Source organism: Prosopis cineraria, unplaced genomic scaffold (assembly GCF_029017545.1).
Source record: "Prosopis cineraria cultivar Desert tree isolate PC_DT_omini unplaced genomic scaffold, ASM2901754v1 PC801, whole genome shotgun sequence".
Classification (NCBI taxonomy): domain Eukaryota; kingdom Viridiplantae; phylum Streptophyta; class Magnoliopsida; order Fabales; family Fabaceae; genus Prosopis; species Prosopis cineraria.
Genome location: NW_026556126.1, coordinates 1 through 19,364, shown reverse-complemented (window position 1 = coordinate 19,364; position 19,364 = coordinate 1). Strand labels below are relative to the sequence as shown.

Genomic DNA, 19,364 nt, shown 5'->3' with positions numbered 1-19,364 from the left:
CTCTAACTAGATCGAAGCAATTATTGTGATTATTGATTGATGAGATTCATGACCATGCCCCTCCCACATTACTTGATAAGGTATATATTAAATTTAATTATACTTAAATTATAAATTTTAACTAACTTTAGTTAGTTAGCTATTAACTTGAATTTATTGTGACTCTTTGCATATAGTATTTTGAAGACATCTATTACATTTAGTATGTAGTTACACATATAGAAGAAGTTCTTGAAGAGGTGACCCAAGCTGTGTTCAATATATAGATAATAGTAGTGGTTAGGCCTAATAGTTAGTTTATGTGTACATCCATTTTTTGGCCAATTTTTATATCTTAGACCACTTAGTTTTAAAATTTCATTTGCAAATTAGCTAAGATTATGGATTTTTTATGGTTTAGCGTTTAGGTATACGATAGAAGCTAGTCGTTTAGCTAATCAAAATAGTTATTAAAATTAACCCTAATGTAGTAAGGGTCAACCTAGGTTATTTATTAAAGAGTAGTTTGTATTTAACTAAGAGGTTAACTAGTGGAATAAGTTACCTAAAAGTTGAAGTTGAATTATCTAATTTCCTACCAAACAAGTAATTAAACTTTGGCCTAAAATGAGTAATTTAAAATTTCTTTTTAAGAAGTTGGCACCTTAGAGATTATTTAATATTGAAATCATTATCTTCTTAATAATTAAACCAAATTATATCTCCAAATTAAACCTCCCCTTGACCAAAATTGCATTGATTCAATAAAACTATCTTAAGTTAATTAACCTAATTAGCTCAACTCCTTGAGTTTTAGACTAAAGCCCTTAGTTCATTTTATTAATTGGTATAAGAATTAATCAATTGTGCCATTAAATTGCTCTCCTTATGTGCCATGGCCTAGACCAAATAAGAGCAATCATAAAATTATACTAAGCTACTCAATATGACAAGTATTAATATCACAAGATTATGCAATATCAACTAACATAAGCAATTCACTAAATAAAAAAATACAAGATTATGTATATTTCATCAAGTAGCTGAAATCATCCATGGACAAACAAGAAAATAATGTTACAACCCTCTTCTCTTTACAAAAGACTTAAATTCATAATGGAATTATATGGTAATGATAATTAAACTCTAGGCAAAAGTATCTAATCATCAAGTGAAAAGAGAAGAGAGTATAGGAAACAAGGAAAGCTTAGCCACATGAAGCTCTTAATTCATTCTTCATCTTTATCTCTTTAGGATTACACCAAAAAGCCTAGCCACTCATCTCTATCTCTATGAAATCCTTAAAGGTCTTGAAGAGGTCGAACCACATTATGGAGATTTGAGGCTTAGATCCTTGGGGAAAGGATGAGCAAAATGAAAGAGATATATAAAGAATGGTGCGTGTCTTGTGGTGATTTGAGTGAGGAATGATGAAAAAATGGTGCTACCATGTAGAGAGAAAATGAAAAACAAGTGAGAGAATGTGTGAAGATGAAGTGAGTTATTGTGTTTGATCTGAAAATCTAAAGTGAATGGCACGCAAATTTAGTTTGACTTCAGCTTTACTTAATTAAAATAAAAGAAAATAAAACATAAATGCAAGTAGATTCAGGTCATATAGAAGAGGCTTGCAAGGTGGCATGTTCTTGTTGGTTTGTAGATGATTCTAAAGCTTGTCAATGTAATCATATGTAGCATCAACAAGTTAATTAGATCTACTCCCTCTAATGAAAGCACTTTCACTCCATATATAATCAGATTTGGTTAATTGATATATATGTGCACATTTCACTTGTGTCACAAAATACATATAATTCAATTTAATAAAATGTAACATTGTAAAATTTAATTAAAGTGCAGTATTCTATTCATATTTAGAAGGAAATATTTATTAAAAATGTCCAAACAATGGGTGTACAAAGATGTGCAAAATTCAAATACAAATGTAAATTCAAAACTAAGTCAAATGAACACACTTGAGAAAGTCAATGAAAAGTGTTTAACTTTTATATAATTACTTTTAAACTAAAATAAATTTATAAAATTTAATTTAACCACTCCTCTTTTGTGCTTGAAATATATTTTATCAATTTTTTTAATATTTTTTTGAAAGTTCATTTTTGAACCAAAATATTTTTAATACGTAAAATCTAGACACTTAATCAAATTTTCAATTTCAATACAATATGTATGTACTTTGAGCTAATAACACATTATTAATAGTCCTCATTAACATAAAAAATTGTGTAATAAAGATTCTTATAAGTATTGGAATAATATATGAATTTTAATATATTTAGATAGTAATTTTAATAAAAATAGTGGTTGATTTGTGTTTGGTTGTTGGCTAGCTGTTATGTATTTGGCTTTTGTGTAAATATGCAATGGGCTGCTTGAATAACCCTCTTAAAATAAGAATTCTATAAATACTTGATGTTTATTTCATAATAACCTTCAAGTATACTTAACGGTTATTTCAACCATTAAGTATTCTCAAATATATACTTAATGGTTATTATGAGATAACTATCAAGTATTCATAAATTTTTACCAGGCTTGATTTTTTTATCACAAATACTTGACGGTTATTTCATAATAATCGTCAAGTATTAGTTTTTAAAACTCACCAAAAGCCATGCCTAAAAGCCTATACTTGATAGTTATTTGGTTATTAATTGTTAAGTAAAGGGTTTGTAATATATGGCGTCTGCTTACTTTATGATTAATAATCATTGAGTATGGCAAAATATTACTGTCAAGTAATGGAGTGTTTTTTGGTAGTGTGATGACATCTCATTTTTATATTTGCCTTTACATAATATTTGATGGGACCATATATTTCTATACTAAATTGCTTATACATATCATTTTTATTAGAGATAATAATCCTATTTGAGATAAGGTTAGGACCAAGTGGGCTCATCTTTCAATGAATATTTAAATATTGGTTTGTCATGTTGTGAAAGACTAGCCTCTTCTATTAAATCTAACCTTGTTGGTTAAAACTATTTTCTGCACTTGAAAACAAAACATTTAAAAAATCATTTGGATAAGTATTTTGGATTTAATTATTTTCAAAACTATTTTCAAAAAATAGAAACATTTTAAATTTTTTTTCCTTGTTTTTCAAGTTATACTACATTTGTTTTTCAACTTGACCAATTATAATCATAAGCCATTACATTAGCCGCTAATAACAACCATTATTATCAATCAGTTTTTTAATTCAATGATTATTTTAAAATTAACATAACCCAATAGATTTTCATTTTATTTTATTTTGAAAAATAAATTTTATAAATTGGTTTATAGAATAGTTTTCTAAAAGCAAAAAGTGAGAACAAAATCAAGCTCTAAAACACGAAATCAATGAAAGGACACTATTTAAGAATAAACATAAACTGAAGTTGTATACGTTGTATATATCATTGAGTGTCATTGATTTTAGCAGAAGGGGGACCGCTTCATGGGGTCTCTCGTTTCGAGTCTGATTGAATGTAGAAAGCCTTTTTTTTTTTTTTTTTCAAAAAATCTACTCATTTAGCCTTATAAATTATAAAATAAAATTAGTTACTCTCTCCGTTTAAAAATATAAAATATTTTTTTAAATGTAAAGTATTTTTAATCTTTTGAGTTGTAATTATTATCTTTTTTTTAAAGTACTTTCTATTGATAATGACTTTATGTTTATTAATTGTGGGGTGTTTAATAGAGGTAAATATGAAAAGATAAGGTTAGTTTAAAAGTAGATAATTACTTTATTAAGAGTGAAATTTTGTTAAAAATATCTTATATTTTTAAACGGAGGAAGTATTATTTACATTTTTATCTTCTAAGCATTAGCGAGTGAAAAAATATATGGTTATTTATAATTTCATTGTTATAGTTACTTATTTTTTATTGGTTATAAAATTTTATTTTGCATCTTTTAATTATATTTTGCTTTATTGTAAAAATAGTTTCATATATAGCTCACAATAGTGCATAAATTTTTAATATGATCATATTTATGCTAAACATCAACTTTGGGCAATATAACAAATTTTACATCAAAAAATTGTGTACTTTATCACATAAATTATGTGCAGTTAAATTTCACTATTGATCAATAACGTAATTTGTTCAATAAACCCACTCAATTGAAAACCACAATCAAATCAATTGTAATCAAATTTTGTTAATTTAAAGTAATTTGGTTTCATTAACACCTTGTGAGGAACCTATACTTGAACTTGAACTAAGGAAGTCCCTTTCTTTCTCCTTTTGATCAATGCCACTTCAACAGAAAACTCCAGTTCAAAAGATGTTCATTAGACTTTGCCCTCTGCTTGCGACTTGCGTTTAAGAAGAACAAAGAGCATGACTATTTTGAGTTTCCTTGGGTTCATGATATCTGGGAATTCAAGAACTTTCTGAGCGAAGCGATCAAAGAGCTCATCAACAATGGCAGCCCCAAAATGCTGCTTAATCAAATCTTCCATCACAACTCTGTAAAGGGAAACAAATGTGTACACATTTGGGACTGCATAGAAGTTCTTAAGATTCAGTGCTTCCATTTTCTCAACACTGAAATGCTCATTTCTCTCAAGAATCTCCTTCATGCCCTTAACAGGTGAGTAAAAGGTGGGCAAATTAAACGAGTCAACTTTTTCTTCTGTCATAATTCCCTGCATAAAATTGAATACAGCATAAGGGACTAGATTGACAGGGGAAAAAAAAACTAATTCGAGAATTAATTTGTTCTCATTTAACTACATATATGTATCAAGTGATCAATATATATACTTTACATATCAAATTGATTCAAGAGTTAATTTGCATTTTAAAATTTAAAAACCTAGCATGATAAGTTAAGAAAAATGCAAAAGACCAAAATGATAAAAATTAAATTTGAAAGACCAATTAAATTGATAGTTAAGGTAAATTTGGGGACTAAAAATTTCAGTATCCTATCAAATAAAATTTTCTTTTATTATGTTCTGAAAAGAAATTCCAAAAACAGTATTTTTTAAAAAAATGAGAGAATTGTCATTCTCAAAGTTCATTGCTTTTATAAGCTAAGGTTCCTTAAGAATTCTTACCACTCTGGCCATGTCCATGAGAGAAGATCCAAGAAGCTCAAAAACTCTAGCAGGATGTATTTCCTTATCATCATCAGCAGCAGCAACATCTGGTGCAGAAGGTATCTGAAGTGCCATAAGTCCATTTCCGACAACCTCTTCTGCTCTTGCATTCAGAAAACTCTCAAGATCTTCTTTAAACTGAGCTTCATACGCCTCTCCAACTTCCTTCGGAGCATCCGTATGATGAATCCTTCCCTTGTTCCAAGCACTGCAACTTCGATCCATAATGTCCTTGGGAACCCTAGAGAGCCAGTGAAGTGTTGAAGCAGAATACACAAAGTGAAGAGATTGCTTTGGGAATAAGCGTCCCCGGAAAGAGCCAGGAACCCCACAAGCAAAGTAGGATCGATTAGGGTTAGGAGGAAGGTTCTTAAAGAGTGTGTTGAAGTCGCTCGAGACTTGGTCGTTGAAGAAGACTTGGAATTCTAGGGTTTGATAATGAGCAGCAGGAAGGTTACTTGTGTGGTAAAGGTTTTTTATTGCTTCTATTATGGCATGTATTGCTATGAAGGTATTAGGACCTGTTGAGCAGCCTAAGTCAGCAATAGTAATGAGGTTCTTAGACCCAGAAGTAGTTATCGTCATGGGATCAAAGTTATTGGCTATTGCCTCTTCAATCAACCTCTTTTGAGCTTCAAACGCGCTTCTCTGCAGAAAACACACAACAATCACTGAGTTCGCGAGGATATATACTTCATGTGCGTGTCATACAGAGAGGACAAAGTTAATATAAATTTAAGATTAGGGAAAGACATAAGGGAACATATACACATGCATGTCATTGTGTCATCGTTGATAAGGGGGTATTTTACCCAAATTTATATATATTTTCTACCCTTTTATTCATTGAATAATATGCTTGAAAAAAAGGATAAATATAGATAAAAGGGCCTCACTTAGCATTTTGCAGTATTTTCAGGAAAAAGGAGTGAAAATAACATATAAATGGCCCAAATTAAAGGAAGTCATCCGTTAGCAAACAACAATACCAAAGAGCTTCTCTGCTTGCGGATGTAACCAAAGCGAGAAGAATCGTGCCCCTTGCATTCGAATGTCCGCAGAAACCTTTGCGCAATTCATAACAGCGCGTGGACAACTAAAGCTCTCATTCTTCACCTGCGCGTGAAAAACAAAACGGACAAGGAGCCTCGACTTTTACCCGCGCGTGGACATAACATAACGGTGCCCGACTGCACGCAAACCTAAACTCTAGGAGACGCAATTTGATAATTAAATATATTTAAATCAGATATTGCAAATCATATAAAATAGAGGCATGATCTACCTGGGTTCCGGAGGCTGAATTAATTATAAATAAATCTTTTAAAAATCTCTCAAATATTTTAATTTCATATCTGAAGATTAAGAGGTATATTATAAAGTTTGGAAGAAATCTTTCAAACTGAGAATTTTTTCTCTTACCTTATTTTTTAGATTTTATTTATGTTTTTAATTGAGATTTCTAATTTAACCTCTGTGAGTTGTTTTATAACTTGATTAGGATAGATTTTACTCTTTCATTTATTTTTCTTATCAAACTTAATTTCTTATCTATGAAAAATATATTTTCATTTATATTTATATTTATCTTGCTTATTTTAATTACTTTTTTATATGGAACGTTCACTATATAATTTGCTTGTGGGCTATTCAATGAATTAAGAGATGAAGAGTTAAGTTAGACTTTGAGAGATAAACATAAATAATTAAATTAGAGATAATTTAGGATCTGTGGTGGCTTGTAGATCATGGCTTCATGATTTATTTAAGGTCTGAATAGGATAAGAAAAAGTAAATTTATCCTTAATTAAATATACCCTAATATATTGAGAAGTAATTAGAATACTTTAGTAACAATTGTCACTATAAATAAAGAAAAGATAATTAATTGAATTAAAGTAAATCATTCTGATAAGTGAATCATGGTCCCTGGCGTTTGCCTCACTAGCTGGTTCATCGCTTTTACTTTTTGCATCATTTAATTAATTATTAAATCCTTTTTCAAGATTATTTGTTTTTATATATAACAAAGTTTCGTCTTGTGTTCGGCTCGTGGAATATTCCAGGATTAATTGGTGAGTAGCACAAATTAATATCCAGAAAGAAAAAGTAAAACTAACAGCATTACAGCAGGTTATATATATACTAAGAAGAACAATGTGAAGAGGAAATAAATTAAGGCTTGTTTATATGTACAGCAGTCAGTTTTTGGTAAACTCATGATGAACACGTTGAGTTTAATGAGCAAACCTGAAAGGAAGAGTTTTGAGCATAGCTGCGAGGACCTTCTCCTCCATTCATTGCAAAAGAACGATACTCCATCTCTCTCTCTCTGTCTCTCTCTCTCTCTGCTGACGAGGCAAGTTACCTCAATTAATGAAGAAATTAATAAGAGAGAATCTACCACTGAATTGGCTAGCTGTGGGAATGGAGTTTCCCCAGTGAGTTTCTGGAAAACCTGAGCTTTCTGGTTGAGTTGGAAGGTAATAGAGTACTCTCTGAATATATAGATAGTCAGATGGATAGATACGGAGTTCAATCATAAACTTGCTTCTTTTTTTTCTTTTTCTTTTTCTTTTTGAACAGTCATAAACTTCTTGTCGACAAAGTAACTCTGCGGCGATCTTACCCAAAAAATTTAAGCCAAAATTTAAATACAATTTTTTATAAAATCATAAATTTATTTTAAATTTCCATATAATATTTTGTTAAAGTTATCAATTTATTATATTAAAATTTGTTAATTGTTACTTGATAGTAATTGCTGCCTTGCTAGTTATAAACAGCTAAAAGGAGCAATAATTAACACCTATGTAATTGATATTTTAATAAAAATATAGATTTTAAAATAATTTTTTGATTTCGTAAATTTTTTTTATATATTTGATTTATAGAATAATTTTTTATTAATATTTTTAAAGATAAAGTTAAAAATATATGAAAAGGCCATGAAATATTCAAAACTTTGATGCCTCGATTGTGGTTTGGAAAAGTGTTCGAAAGCACTTGACTTTTACAACATGTAATGCTAATCACTGATGTCACAGGACGGCTGTTTTTGATCATCAATGACGACATCTTTGTATCCGATTTTCGACTTGGATCAAGCGTGTCTCCACTTAACAACTTTTACGGTAAAAAAAATGTAACTTTTCATTTTCACACTTTGCTGGTGTTTTATTATTAATTTTTATATTTTTTATATTTTAAATTTTTATATTTTTATTTATTATTGTTTTAAGTCTCTTTATAAATGAAGTGTAGGGATCTTGAAAAGATTTAAAATAATAAATAATAAAAGTATAGAAATTAAAAGCAATAAAATTTTAATAAAATGTAAGAACTCAAAGTTAAATTTTTCTTTTATTGCCCATTCAGATTTTATTTAAACAAATTTGATGATTTGAATGGGCAGTGATATGATGAATTTTTTTAATGAAAATTATATATATTTAATTATCATCATCATCATCATCATCATCTTCTGATTTTTAAATTGCAAATATGGGAGTTACATATATATAATTATTTTTATTTTTAAATTGAATTTATGATATAATATATATATATATATATTATATTCTTAATAATAATTTTCAATTTAGGATATTTTATTTCTCAGAATATTTGCTTGATTAAAATTGATTCAACTTTAACTTCTATCATCAATAATTAGTTAATATATATATATATATATGTATTCTTATGTATAACAATAAAATTCCTCAAGTATATTGGTCAACAAAAATTCCTCAAGGATAAAAAATTCAAACAATAATTTGGATCTATTATTAGAAGCATGGCTGCGAAGTAGTGATAACTCCAGATGAATTATATATTATTCCTCTTCTCCTCTTAAATCCAAATTTTAAGGTCACTAGCATCCAATAATATAATAAAGCGACGTCGTTGATGAGCAAAGCCAGAAGTGTGTTGACATCATTGATGATTATCATAACATGCAGCAGTAAACTCCACAAAACCGTAAAGTTTTTTGAAAAGTAAAATAATTAACAAAATTCAATTCACCCGCCTAGCTTGGGAGCCATGTTTTGAATTTTGACTCACCCAACAACGATATCCTTGAACACCATACACACACACACACAGACACACTCCTATATGCATATAAATGCATCAGCATCGGCTTCTTGCATTAACCAGAAAGCTCAAGTTCTACAGCTTGTTTTCATTTAGGAAACTGTGTTTTCCTATACAGAATTAATAAACTCGTATGGTATATTCTCTCTCTTTGTCATAGTTCTGCGGTATTATTATTCTTGGTTCACAAAATAACTTACCACTGAAGAAAAATCATGCAGGTAGATAAGACACCATCTAATAGCTAATATATATGGAGAATCAATCATCATTTGCAATGACAGGAGGAGAGGGTCCTCACAGCTACGCTCAAAACTCTTCCTTTCGGGTATTAAACTTGTACTTTTAACTTATATACGATGTTAATTAATGGCACATCAAATTCATATGCCATTGCCTCTTCTTCTCAATAAACTAAGCTTCTGCTGCATACTGGTAATTTCTTCACATTTTAATACAGTGACATGCGCGCACGCACACACACATATGTATGATTGTGCGATGTGATTTCAAACTTATCATTTAATTATATTGCGTGTCTTTTTTCTACAGGGAGAAGTTTTTGAAGCTAACAAAAAACTGATTGAGGAAGCAATAGTCAAGAACTTTGATCCCATGACATACATTGGACCTACAAACGTCATTCGGATTGCTGACCTTGGCTGCTCCACTGGGCCTAATGCCATTGTTGCAATGCAAACCATAACAGAATTGATAGAAAAATAATATTATTACAAAACTCAGAAGCTTTCTGCTCATCAAATCCCAGAATTCCATGTCTTCTTCAACGACCAAGTTTCAAATAACTTCAACACATTCTTCAAGCAGCTTCCTCCAAATAGAAACTACTTCGCTTCTGGGGTTCCTGGCTCTTTCCTTGGACGCTTATTCCCAAAGAAAACTCTCCATTTTGTCCACTCATCTTCAACACTTCATTGGCTTTCTAGGGTTCCTAAAGAGATTGCAGATAGAAGCTGCAGTGCATTTAACAAAGGAAGGAGTCATCACGTAAATGCTCCTAAGGAAGTAGAAGATGCGTATTTAGCACAGTACAGAGCTGACTTGGAGAATTTTTTGCATGCTAGAGCGCAAGAGCTTGTGAGCAATGGGCTAATGGCGCTTCAGATCGCTACTGTGCCTGATGTGATTCTCGAATCTGATATACATCCTTCTAGGGCTTATGAGCTTCTTGGATCTACTCTCATGGACATGGCTAGAGTGGTAATTGAGAAGCCTTTAACCGTCTGAATTACTTCTCTAATCTTCATGTCATGCACTTTTATCAGAAATTTCCCATATTACTTTCATTAAATATGAAAGAAAATACGTTGTTAAAAGTATGTATATTTAATAAAGTCAAAGATAAAAATTTATTAAAATATGTTGGAGATGATTTATAAATAAGAAAAGAAAAGAGAGAACTAAAATCTGGCTCACATGGATGATGATGCAGGGACGAGTGGGTGAAGAAAAAGATTGACTCACTCAATTTGCCTCTCTTTTATTCACCTGCAAAGAATCTGAAGGAAATCCTGGAGAAGAATGAGAGTCTCAGTATTGAGCGGATTGAGACACTGAAAGTTGAAGAATTTTATTCAACCCCAAAAGCCTCCAACTTTGTCTCCATGTTACGAGCTTTCTTGGGAGATCTGATTGAGCAGCACTTCGGACGTGGAATTGTTGATGAGCTTTTTGATCGCTTCACTCAGAAAGTAATAGAATTTCCAGATATCATGAATCCGAAGAAGTTAAAACTAGTTATGCTCTTTGTTCTCCTAAAGTGTAAGAATTAATGAGCTTTATTAATTATATATAGTAATAGGAAATTCATAAGTTATTGTAGCTTGGTTGACTTGCGTATTGACTAGAAAATAAGTATTTTTTTTTTTCATTTCTTTCCTAGCTGGAACTCTGTTAAATCCAAAGATCAATGATCACTGGGCATGATTCATATTATATATTACAATTCAATAATGAGAAAAAATATTTTAATTCATTATATGTTAAACTTTTTAAGACTCCACTCATTACTAGTAGTTTCTTGAATGGATTAAAAGCACCACTGAAATTCTATATGGAATTAATTAAAGACACATGATTCAGATCTGTAATGTTAAAATCATAAAATTAATAACAGTTTCGGAAACTTAAAAAAAGGGAATAAATTGGTGAAATGGATGCACAGATATTTATTGGGGAGAATCATATCAAGGAATTTGTGAAGAATCAATATGAAATAGATTGTTGTTTTTTTTTTCCCAACTGAAATAGATTGTTGTTAAATAAGAATATAATTGTTTTTTTTTGAATGATTACTTATTATTATATTTGTCCTTTTCTGCAAATAATATTCTTCACATATCCTTAAATGTGATCCTCTCCCTATTTGTTATTGAAAGTCAAAACTGTTATTAAAGCAAAGTCAATACTCAATTGTGCAATGACAAATTAAAGCGTACGCGATGCCACCATAAAACAATTATTAATATATATATATATATATATATGTATGTATGTATGTATGTATGTAAACAATTAAGCCCGATGCCATGATGCTTGTCCATAACACGACAGAACACAATATATCTTAACCTAGCTACGATTTTAACTGGGAGATATCGACACGATTTATTCAAATATTTCTGCAAGCTCTACAATATCTCCACAACTCATGCATGTCCTCTCTTATCCCTTTTTTTTTCTTTTTTTATTATTCTTGTATTAGTATAATTTTTTGTATAGATTATATATATACGTACACACACATGACACATATATATGATGGATGTGTCCGTGGCTGCTTCATCTTTTTTGTTTTTAATGTATAAAGGAGGCCGCTTCGTGGACTGCTTCGTCTATTGAGCACAGCGCTGAAGACGCACCCAAACTCCATCGAGTGGTAAGGCGTTCATGGCTGCAAGAACCTTGGGATTGAGATTGATGAGTTGCCATTTGAAGAAGGTGACGACGTAATGAAGATAAATGAGCATTTGAAGCTTCGCAAAATCTTTTCCAGGGCAAATTCTTGGACCACCTCCAAATGGCATATTCAAGAATGGTGGAATCTCACCCTCAAACCTTGTTGGATCAAACTTGTCTGGTTCTGTAAATATTTTTGGGTCTTTGTTGATCGAGCTCACCGTCCAATACACCTGCCTCACCCACAAACCAAACGTATTATGTGCGTAAGGAAGGAGATATTATATGGGGTTTTCGTAATGTAATTACTAATAGTGTGGTATTAAGAATTATTTCAATTTTATGACAACTTTAATGTCTTAACAACACTTTCTGATATGCATGAATTAGTTGAAATTAACTTATTCTACCTCTATTCTACTTCTTTTAGTTCAAAATATAAGACATTTTTAATTATAATTCAAATACCAATAAAATCCATACTTTCAATTATAAGTATCATGAGTTTTTCTTTCTATCCTTTTCTCCAAATAGTCAATAATAAATTAAATGAGAGGAATAATATTTTTTTAATGAAATACGATAACATGAGAAAACATAATCCTCCTTGCAGACTAATAAAGTTTTGCCTATCATAAAGAGTAAGAAAAATATAATAAATATCAATCAGGCTACATAACAAACCAAGTTAATAAGTATAAGGGTTAAACAAGAAAAAATTTCAAAACCTACTAAGTGTCTTTTTTTTTGAACCAAGGTAAACTGAGAAAAAATATTTTATAATTTGAAACAGAGGGAGTAATATATAATACATTTTTAGATAAAATCATATATACCAATAAAACTCTTTAAATATATTTTACAACCTTATTTTTTTAAAAAAATATAAACCTAAAAAAATGTCATTCATTTAATATCTCATTTGTAAAAAAAATTGAGAAGGCAATGTAATGAGAAGATTAATATTAAAAAAATATAATTAATGAAATCTTATTTTTATTATATTATTCTGTATTTTGAAATGTCAAATCTATTCAGATGTGCTCTTATAAATTGTGACACTGAGAGTGTTACTTTCAAGAAAAGAGAAACCATATATCTTACTAAGGTTAAATCCATCCTATGGAAACATGTCACATCAAGACAAGTCTGCTTATATCCCACGATCTAAAAACATGCATGTTAGCTTGTCGGACGGAAAAAAAAAGGGGGGGGGGGGGGCATGGATTTGTTCAATGAAGTCTGGTTTCATGATAATATAATATTGGACCCTACCTTCCAGCCTTTAGGAACAGTGTAGCCGTCATATGTAAAGTCAGACATGGCCTCTCGGAAGGTTCCCTGAAGAGGAGGGATCACTCTCATCACTTCCAACAACACATTCCATGAATACTTCATCCTCTGTATGTCGTTCAGGCTCAGAGTCTCTCCAGGCTCTTTAGATGCTGCAATCTCCATTTGCTCTGCTTTTAATCAGACATCAATTACAACCGAGAAAAAGGAATCACAAACAGATTTTATACACACGCACACACCCCACGTACGTACCATCTCTGATCCTTTGGTAAACTTGGGGATTTTCTGCCAAGTATTTCATGGCGAACGTCAAAGCGATGCATGGAGAGTTAAAAGCTGCTGTAGTCAATCCCATAACTGTATCAGCAACTTCTTCATCTCATCTGATCTTTCCGCTCGGATCTGCACTGACCATCATGTACGACAATATATCGGTTGGCATCTCACCTTTGGCCAGTCTCTCTCTCTTCTCATTTATCAACTTCATAATCTCATTCATCACAGCTCTCTTCCCCTTCATAGCCCGACCAAACGTAGTCCCTGTAATTATATTACAACAATGACATGATATGATATAAATAATTGGTTTAAGCGTTAATTGTTAAAATCATAGCCAAAACATGATCAGAACACCTCGTTAATAGTGTAAATGCTAAGTTGACTCAATTTTCAATGGTATGAACACGTATGACTTGGTTACTGCTGATGATCAATTGGACTCCTTCCATCCCATTTACAGGACATTGTTGAATTGGTGATTTGGTGTCATAAAATATAAGAACTTTTGTTGATACGTGTGCTATGAAAAGAGGAGAGACTACTGGAAGTGGAGAGCAAACAAATAGACGAAGAATAATAGAAAGAGAACCCATCTGAACTCAAAATTTTAAAGTTAAGTTTATAAACCACTCTCCTTTATTTTATATTAGTTATTAAGTTAAAGACCACCCACATTTATACAACTTGATCACATGTAATTTTATCACAAAAATATCTTATAAATTGATACGGATGAAGAACTAATTACCAGGAATCTCATACGGGAGAACGTGGAGGCCTTGAGCGATGTGGCCGAACCACTTGGCCATCTTAGCCACACAATCAAGATCTTGGAGGCCCATGAAGAGTCTTGTGGCTATGCCCACTGTGAGAAGCTCGAGAAGGCTAAAAACCTCAACCTGTGATTTCCCGAACCAGTGCGTCTCAAAGTGATGCTTCGTCATACCATCCATGACCGAAGCATAAGCCACCAGAGCTTCTTGAGTGATGAACACAGGCGCACGAACCAAATGGATCTCGGATTGGCGTGAAACGATGGAGTCACCTGTCGGCATCGCACCTGTTGACATATATATATATATATAGAGAGAGAGAGACAAATAATTAACCAATGTTTAGACAAAAATAACGAAGTTGATCTTCAGAATATGCAGAATACACACACACAAACATATAATTACTTTGAAAGAGCTTTCGGGTGGCGGTTGGGCGCCATGCGGTCATGAGCTTTCCTTCATTAGCAGCGATGAATTTGTGGCCGGAAGGACCACAGAGGACGACGGTGGGTTGGCCGTAGAGATGGGTTTTGAATATTTTGGAAGAGTAGTTTTGCATTCTGTCACTTATGAACTTATCGTGGTTGGAGAAGATGAACTCATAGGTTTCTCCGATGAAGGGCCACCCGAAACTACCAGGCGGAAGGTTCTTGGATTTTCCATGGGACTTTGCGTTGTAAACAAATAGGGAAACCAGAGTGAAAACGATGACACAAATTGAAAGCAAAAGAGGCTCCATTACGTATAGTGGCACTTGAAGTCGAAAACTTAGCTCCATAATTATATAGAAAGTAGTGATGCATTAATTCTTAGATGCCATAATATACAATAAAATAAAATACACACACACGGCACTCACATCCAATTAATTAAGCTAGAATTAGAAGTCAGCCAAATATATAAATAATTGATATATATATATATATATATCCACTAATGTGATTATTAATATTTGATCATCTAGACAAATACACTCATTTAATGAGTATCTCAGTCTTAGATTTTGGTAATACTTGAAAATTATTGAGATATATTTAGATCTGAATTCGGTGACTGTAATTAGTACAAACATTGAGTATATGCATCATTAAAATCGTTAAAATTCATATCAATAATTCTAAATTCATACTTTCTTACTTGACATTAATAAATGAATGAGTTTGTTTAAACCATTGATATAGATTTTAATGATTCAGATGGTACAAACGCTTAGTGTCTATAATCACTGAATCAAAATTCGATATATTTTCATCCAAAAAATTCAAAACAATATTCATTATCAGGATACTCCTTACACATGTCATTCCCTCCAAAAATAATGGGATTTAGTACTTTATGAATATCATATGACAAAATTCCTAACAACTGTTTTGACTAAATCAAATAATTATTATTATGACATGTGAGATGCTCATTAACTAAATTAACTTAGACCACTCATCAGATTCAAATCCATTCATCTTATGCCCATGTTAGTAATTTTATGCCAGAGAAGAATAGTATGTAGAGGTACATTACAGGGGAAAGATTATTACCATCCAGTGGATTAATTTATAGACGACGACAAAGTTGGTTAGGGAAATTTTTCAAGTGCATTATTAAGCGACCGTCCCAAGTTTCAGAAGGTATATGTGACGACCCATCGCAACTAGCAATTAATTAATTTAACAAAAACTTTAAAAAATATTTAAGCCATTGGAGAACCAGGTTATTATTTTTTATAGTAATAACTAATATTATTATTCTCTGTCTTTGATGTTACTCTCGTAGACTTTTCCATAATATGCATGCAAGTGGCAATAAGTAACAAGAGAAGTATAAATAAATGATCGAAGAACGCGTATCATATATTATTTCTTTTTTCTTGTTTTGGTCAGACAATCATATATTATTTCAATAGATAAATCATACAATTGTTTCACATGTTTAAATAATTTTGAATAATTGTTGTCAAACCCCCAATTTTGTGAGAATCTTTATTTTATGAGACGTAAATAGTACTTTCCCCTTATATATATATATATATATATTTGGATCGAGTTGTCCATGTAACCTTTAAAAAAAAAAATAAAGAAATCAGTTATCACTTGACTTTGGATAAAATGATATGAAAATGTCAATAGAAATTTTTTTAACTACCAATAAAAAACCCCTAACACAATTGATATAAATTTATGTTTCATATCTAGAAGAAAAAGAAATAAAAATGTGAAATAACTTGAATATACCATCACTTAATTAATATATATATATATATATATATCATCGGGCGAAGCCATGATTTTCAGTTTAGAGGGACCGTGATTACAAAACATATATGATAATTGAAGAAAATATACACCACACACACTATAATATTATATAACAGAGATATTTTAACATATTCACCATCAATTTTATAAATATATAACTAAAATAAACATGTATTTTCATTTTTTATGTTTTGCCTGTCAATTCATGATATAAAATCATCAATTAATTATAATATTTGCAACAAACTTTTCAGAAATTTTCTTTTCAATACAAACCATTATTAAATTGGTGAAAAATTATCTTCCATGTCTTTTTTTTTATAATATGTATAGCTAAAAATGTCCATTCAATGGTTGCCATTGACAATAAAAGAGTTGTACAAGCCCTAGTAATATGTCAATCAAAGAATTCAAAATTAGATTTTTCAATCTCTAGAAACTTTTGACATAATTTACTTATAATAGTTAAGCTATGAAAATTAAGATCTTTGGGAATATCAAGATCATAATGTTATAATCCATATTCCAATGGAATCTTTCTTGATTGGAAAATCTAAAGAGTAAAATTTCTCAATAAGATTGCAGATATTTTTAGTATTAAATGATTTAATAAATACATTTTTAAGATTCAAAGTTGTACACTCAATTTAAGAAGTTATATTGCTTGTTCACTTAATCTAATTTTTTTTTTCAATTAATAAACTATGACAAATGAAATATATAACATAATAACGATACTCAATTGTTACATAATCCTTCTATCAATGAAATCAAATTATATCAAAGTACAAAACAATTCATAAAAAATTTCAATAGCTTGGTTGTTATAAAGAGGAGTAGCTTTTTCTATAAGACTATGCCCATTATAATCTCTTAACTTTTGAATAAATGATTATTAAAGTTTAGGTAAAGTTAAAGTTTATTGGTATCAAATATACTTGAGAGGCCAAAAATATATAAATCCTATAGTTATTAAGAAAAATTAAAAAGTTAGGAGGGTTGCAACTCCCCTTTATCCCTCATTATCTCTACCATTAAGGTAGTCCTAATAAAAAAGACTAACCTTTCACAATATAATTAGCAAAGGTTCAAATCCTTGGTGGGACTGTAATGTCTTGTGGTACACTTTGGACAAAGTTTTCTCCATTATAGTTATAATTTAAATTTTTTAACATACATATGTTTGAATTTCCAATGCTTAGTTAATGAGGCTAGACAACCTTGTTATTAAAGCTATAAGCCCTTCCCAATTTTAATTTAAGAATCAGATTTATTTATTTTTAAATTTTTTTGTTGCTAATAAGTATTCTCATATTAAAAATGATTTTATTTGAGACATGGCAAGATACTAAATGTGAGCACCCCTCTTGGCAGATATTTATTTCTATATTTATTTTGAGGTCATGAAATTTTTAGTTTCGTGATCAAAATTATTTTCGATCGAAGGACTTTAATTTCAAACAAAATTATGACACGACTGACGTTGTGTATGTCTTCTTTTAATTTACCGAGTCTGCCTCAATGAATCTATTAACTTCAAATTATTAATTTATTAATTAATATGAAATAGATATGACACTACTAATTGATACAAATATGTAGAAAATACCAAAATACTATCCTTTGGCTGGCATTAATGCAAGGACTCGTCAGTGAAGAAAAAAAGAATTGACTCATTCAATATTCCTTTATCTTATCCACATTGTGGCTTCGTTTGGTATTAGGGAATAAGTTCTCATTTCATTTCTACACTTAGCAAAGTCTAAATGTATAATTTTTTTTTTCAAAAAAAAAAAGACATAGTCCAAACTCCAAATGTGGTTGTGTGTATTATATCAAGGATACAAACACAATTTAATAATTTCTAGGAAAAATTACAGATAAGTCCCAGGTAAAAAAATTAATTACTAATAAATCTCTTAAATTTGACATATTATTAACACGTCTTTAAAAAAATTGTGCAAAAACAAGTATGATAAATTAATCAATTTTAAGTTAAACTACTTGTAAATATTTCCTTTGAAAGAAAAAAAAATCTTTCTTATATCAATCAACGTAGTCTCGAATTTTACACGCAAGTTTTATCCACAATAACAATGCACAACATGGTCTACTGGTGAGGTGGTCTTGCTAAAGCTGCCCCTCCAACAACAATCTTAAAAATCACTGTGCTAAACGTTTACTGAACTTGATTTCCAAAAAAATGAAACCAAAACCAAAACCTCTCTCCATAGTAACTTCAATCCATGAGCTGGGGCGGCAAAATCACCTAAATGTATTTACAAAAGAAATATACACCATTCCAAACTAAGAACAAACAGCCAATTAGCCAAAAGCAAGGCTCATGTTAATGAGTCTCCCCTCAGGTTTGTGTTGTGCATGTATTGACGAGCGAACAACTTGTTGAGGGGTCACAGATAATTTGAGATGTACACACATAACACAAGTTGAATACTTTGTCGGAGTAACTAGTTTTATCATATGGACATTGGAGAATTAGGAAATCCTTGGAATTAATACAACAACCAGAACATGAGTAAGTTCAGAGTTCCATGAAACAGGTTTAACCAGCAATGGAAATCCAAAAGAAAGGCAAGCATGAATTGGATATGCAAGCATACCTTCTTCTTCCATGAAAA

General features: G+C 30.7%; 3 protein-coding genes and 1 long non-coding RNA gene across 8 annotated transcripts; all 4 read right to left on the bottom strand.

Moving 5' to 3' along the window:
• Positions 1–4,057: 4,057 nt before the first annotated feature.
• Positions 4,058–7,589, bottom strand: LOC129298411 (probable S-adenosylmethionine-dependent methyltransferase At5g37990). 4 transcript variants are annotated; one of them, XM_054936819.1, is made up of 3 exons: positions 7,353–7,589; positions 5,061–5,750; positions 4,058–4,646 (listed from the first exon to the last, which is right to left on the bottom strand). In XM_054936819.1, exons 1-3 carry the CDS (start codon positions 7,422–7,424, stop codon positions 4,290–4,292), a joined length of 1,119 nt encoding a protein of 372 aa, XP_054792794.1. In that variant the 5' UTR covers positions 7,425–7,589; the 3' UTR covers positions 4,058–4,289. The 4 variants fall into 4 exon arrangements, with proteins under 4 accessions (XP_054792794.1, XP_054792795.1, XP_054792797.1 ...); XM_054936820.1 differs by having other exon boundaries at positions 6,092–7,509; XM_054936822.1 differs by having other exon boundaries at positions 5,061–6,218; positions 7,353–7,461.
• A 2,118-nt stretch (positions 7,590–9,707) lies between these two features.
• LOC129298414 (uncharacterized) lies at positions 9,708–11,426 on the bottom strand. The gene is made up of 2 exons (XR_008590348.1): positions 10,641–11,426; positions 9,708–10,479 (listed from the first exon to the last, which is right to left on the bottom strand). It is a non-coding gene; the product is annotated as an uncharacterized LOC129298414 (long non-coding RNA).
• A 379-nt stretch (positions 11,427–11,805) lies between these two features.
• Positions 11,806–15,210, bottom strand: LOC129298413 (beta-amyrin 28-monooxygenase-like). Of its 2 annotated transcripts, none has more exons than XM_054936824.1 (5): positions 14,879–15,210; positions 14,446–14,757; positions 13,671–13,958; positions 13,398–13,588; positions 11,806–12,355 (listed from the first exon to the last, which is right to left on the bottom strand). In XM_054936824.1, exons 3-5 carry the CDS (start codon positions 13,771–13,773, stop codon positions 12,059–12,061), a joined length of 591 nt encoding a protein of 196 aa, XP_054792799.1. In that variant the 5' UTR covers positions 13,774–13,958; positions 14,446–14,757; positions 14,879–15,210; the 3' UTR covers positions 11,806–12,058. The 2 variants fall into 2 exon arrangements, with proteins under 2 accessions (XP_054792799.1, XP_054792800.1); XM_054936825.1 differs by having other exon boundaries at positions 13,398–13,585.
• On the bottom strand, positions 13,798–15,212 carry LOC129298412 (beta-amyrin 28-monooxygenase-like). Its single transcript, XM_054936823.1, has 3 exons — positions 14,879–15,212; positions 14,446–14,757; positions 13,798–13,958 (listed from the first exon to the last, which is right to left on the bottom strand). The coding sequence occupies exons 1-3, from the start codon at positions 15,210–15,212 to the stop codon at positions 13,798–13,800; spliced, it is 807 nt and encodes a 268-aa protein (XP_054792798.1).
• Positions 15,213–19,364: the final 4,152 nt, after the last annotated feature.